We start from the raw sequence: 4,264 nt of genomic DNA, 5'->3' as shown, positions 1-4,264 counted from the left end.
AATGCTGTTTTTTGTTACCATTATTGCTGATTTGGACATTTTAACATCTTCTTGGAAATACTCTTACGACTTTTAGTCCAGCAATAATCATTTTCTTAAACACACTTTAATCACGCTTAATCATTAAATTAACATCACCGGCGCCAAAAGCACCTCCGTCAACTAAATTTAATTAAAATAATAAATAATTCCAGATATTTTAGAGAGGCTCCACTGTTTTAGTGACTTAATTACAAAGAAACAGAACCAACCAGAGCCTTCGATTTGTCTGCTACTGCTGCTTCCACACCTCCGTGCGAGCTGACTCGCCAACTCGAAGCAAGAAAATGAGTCAGGAATCATTCATCTACAGCTTTGTGGCCAGAGGCACGATGATCCTGGCCGAGTACACTGAGTTCACCGGCAACTTCCCGGCGATTGCGGCGCAGTGTCTGCAGAAACTGCCTTCCTCCAATAATAAGTTCACCTACAACTGCGATCATCACACCTTCAATTTCCTCGTCGAGGACGGATACGGTGCGTGCTTCGATTCTGTTCCAGCTGACTGATCTCTTTGCTTTCTGTTTTGGTTTGATTTTCTTTCGTTTTCCCGGGAAACAAACAGTACGGGAGCTTGAATTGCATGCGGGAGTAGCTGGATCTAATGTGAAACAGAGAAATGTGAGGATTTATGATCTGTTTTACTTGGTTTGTAGTGGGAAGTTGGAAATTAGTGAGCTTTTTGAACTGAGGTTTGCTTGGTTTTCGGAGATTTTGGTAAAGTTTGAGTTTTTAGCTGTTTGGTTGCTGAGAAAATCTGTGGAAAAAGGAAAGAAGTTCGAATTTTTAGTCTTGTTTTGTTGTGGTTTTCAACAATTTAGAATACTTGGCATTTAGCTCAATTGACTAGGCTTGGAAATCAGGTGAGTTTTGGTGAGTAGAGTAGGTTGAATTGTTGAAAGGGAAGGAACTTGATGATATTTGCATAAATATTAGATGAAGAAGAAGGAAGTACTTTAAATACCATTTGAATAATAGTAAATGTGATCAACGCTCTTCGGCATTGAGATGCTGAAAATTCATTCAACTGGTGTTTTGAATTATTTATTTCACCTTGAAAAGAAGAGAAACAGTGGATTGGTATCACATTCATTGTTTTCGTTCATTTAGTAGTGGAACCTGTACCTCCGCATTACACCATGCACTTCCTTAGGATGCAACCCAGAATTTAATTGACTGCCCCTTATTTTGGACCCCTCACTTTATGAAAATAGGTAGCTATTATATGACTCAATCAAATTTAGAATCAGTTCGGGGAGGCTCGTAGCTTAGTTGGTAAGAGCACCTACACTGAGAGTTGGACTCTCAAATCTAGGCTTTTGGCCTTCTTTAAACTAAAAAGGCAAAATGTTGTATCAGTTCTAGCCTTGTGCATATTAGTTGGCTGTTGAGATTACCTGTGAGCTTAACTAAGCAAAGCACAAGCTTGGGGTTGAGCCATTTCAACATCCTTATGTTTCTTTTATTATGTTTCATGCTAATACTGCTTGCATACAAATGTTCGGTTCAATAAATGTTATGTGTGACTTTAAATTATATCAGTATTAAGACTAGACAGTATGCTGGAGATGGTCTTAGCTTCTGTATGAAATGGATGTTAACGAATTAGTAGTACAATCTGTTATGTTCTGTAGTCTGTTGATGCATCTATGTGTGTGCCCAAATCAACATAATTTCAATCTGTGAAATATCTTTTGGGGAAGGTCAAACCTGTTATCTCGTGTTCTATGGAATTTGCAGCATACTGTGTTGTTGCCAAAGACTCTGTTGGCAAGCAGATATCGATTGCATTTTTAGAACGAGTGAGAGCTGACTTCAAAAAAAGATATGGGGGTGGTAAAGCAGATACGGCTATTGCCAAAAGTCTTAACAAGGAATTTGGGTATGTTCATTCATGAATCATGATAGGTTATGCTCAAGTAACCCTATGCTTTTGAGAATATTTTTTTGTTCAAATGGAAACTAAGATGAATTTGAAAATTACAGACCAATAATGAAAGAGCACATGAAGTATATAATTGATCATGCAGAAGAGATTGAAAAGCTATTGAAAGTGAAGGCGCAAGTTTCAGAAGTTAAAAGTATAATGTTAGAGAATATTGACAAGGTACAGTGTCTGTTCTCAGATATAGTGCGTGGATTCAATGTTAAAGTACGAATGCTTTTAGTTATTGATATACCGTCTGCATCTAAATGCAGTTCTTTCTGTTTTGTTTTTTTGTGCTAGTACACGTAAGACCTTAACCAAGTAAGTTGTTGAACTAAACTCTTCAAAAATATATGAAGCACCGTATATAAACTACACATATATTAGATTGGTGACCACACAATGGGTGAAAATCTAAGCAACCATCTTCTCTCTCTATTCGTCTCCGACTCCTTCCATCACTGGGTATCTAATGACTAGCAGTTATTTGTAGTAGAAAGAGATGTGACCTCATAGTGGTGGTGTCAAATGGCTTCATCATGAATGTGTGACACCTATTCATGGTGGTGGTGGTGGTCATAAAAAATGGCAGTTCCATAGCTTTAGAGAGTAAAAATGCACGGAGAATCTTTTGAAGATATAAAGAAACAAGGTGACCTTGTTGGTTTGTTTGTCTCTCTCTTTGAGTGTGATTTTGTAGTTCACAGGTGCCATAGACTGTTAGACTGGGGTACGGGGGCTTCTGTCATGATTTACATTGCTGGCTATGGTGCTATACATATTACCACTCTGTTATGTCAGCTCTTTGAAGTTTACTCGAGTATATATAATTCTTATAGTCGTATGGGAGGTCCATGTGTTTGTACTATACTCTAGTGGTGGTTGGAGTACTTTACTTGTTTGCAAACTAGGTACCCCCATGCTACTAGCATTTGTACGAATTCATGGTTCCTTCTACTAGGCATATCCGTCTCATTGTACAAATTACCACAATTAGTAAATAGAGACTCTTGGTTGTCCATCCCAATAAACACTTAAAACAGAAAAGAGTTTCCCGTCACAACTTTGGTTATTCATTCTAGTGAGATTAGTACAATATGGCTTCTTTTTTCGCAGTCTTCATCTGGGATATATAAACCAGTCACAGTCAACATCTGGGATGTATAAACCTTGCATTATATGATCCATTGCACCAATTAACCAGGCCGTAGATGTTGCATTTCATGCTTATTCCACCTACACATGCTTTTCAGGCTATTGATAGAGGGGAAAACCTGACTGTTCTTGTTGACAAGACTGAAGATCTTCGTTCTCAGGTAAGTGGAGGCAAGTGCAATCCTGCCGTTTTATCTGTCATATGTATTAAACTCTTAGGTGCTGAATAAGTTTGCTTGTTGCATTTTTCAGGCCCAAGATTACAAAAATAAAGGGACGCAAATGAGAAGGAAAATGTGGTATCAAAACATGAAGATAAAGCTGGTCGTTTTCGGAATCCTCCTACTTCTGATCTTGGTAATCTGGCTTTCTATTTGTCATGGATTTGACTGCACGAACTAGTAGTATTTAGGCACAAAGCAATTGCTTTCAAATTATACGATACATGAGCTTCAATTCACAGATAGTGTTGAACATGGAGGGAGAGGGAGAGGCGGGATGGGGACGGGCGAGGGGATAGAGTGAGAGAGGATTCTTACATTTGTCTTTATCGAATTGTTTACTAGATTTTATTTGAATATAGCAACTATGCAGACAAGGTTTTGGTGATTTATTTTTTCTTATCTGAATCTTACATGATTGATTAGATCAGGAGATTCCTGATATGTCCCCAAAGAAACTTTTCTGAGACATGCCAAAGGGCAAAACTAACAAATTTAGTGATATCCCTCTTGTCAATTAAATAAGTCGGGAAGATTTCAGGACTCGTTTGACAATGTCTTATGAGAATATTTTTAGAAAATGAAAACAAGCAATTGAATTTAGTGATCGTATGGACATTATAGCTTTAATTGGGAAACATTTGTAGAGATGAACAATGAAAACGTGTTCGGTACCATTTCGGCTTGAATTTTTAGTTCTCATATTTTGTCCCACATATAAAGGAAAAAGTAAGTGGAAAAAAATGTAGGAAATGAAAACTAAAAATTGAAAACAATTTGAAATTATTTTCACCCACAGGATTTTATTTTCATGTAATTTCATTCACTTCTCCCTCTTGCTCTCTACTTCCGCTTATCCTTCCCCTTTTCTCATTTCTTCCATTCTTTCTATCCCGAAAAATAAAAATTAAAAGCGAACTGG

The 4,264-nt window shown here is 37.4% G+C and overlaps 1 protein-coding gene across 1 annotated transcript; it reads left to right on the top strand.

Annotated features, from left to right (window-relative positions):
- The first annotated feature begins 221 nt into the window (after positions 1-221).
- On the top strand, positions 222-3,734 carry LOC103935894 (vesicle-associated membrane protein 724). Its single transcript, XM_009345708.3, has 5 exons — positions 222-516; positions 1,780-1,921; positions 2,026-2,146; positions 3,220-3,282; positions 3,374-3,734. Exons 1-5 carry the CDS (start codon positions 327-329, stop codon positions 3,521-3,523), a joined length of 666 nt encoding a protein of 221 aa, XP_009343983.1. The 5' UTR covers positions 222-326; the 3' UTR covers positions 3,524-3,734.
- Positions 3,735-4,264: the final 530 nt, after the last annotated feature.

The sequence above is a fragment of a genome, unplaced genomic scaffold (assembly GCF_019419815.1).
Source record: "Pyrus x bretschneideri cultivar Hongxiangsu unplaced genomic scaffold, Pyrus_bretschneideri_v1 Contig21, whole genome shotgun sequence".
NCBI classification, from domain to species: Eukaryota; Viridiplantae; Streptophyta; class Magnoliopsida; order Rosales; family Rosaceae; genus Pyrus; species Pyrus x bretschneideri.
This window is presented reverse-complemented; position numbering and strand designations above follow the sequence as displayed.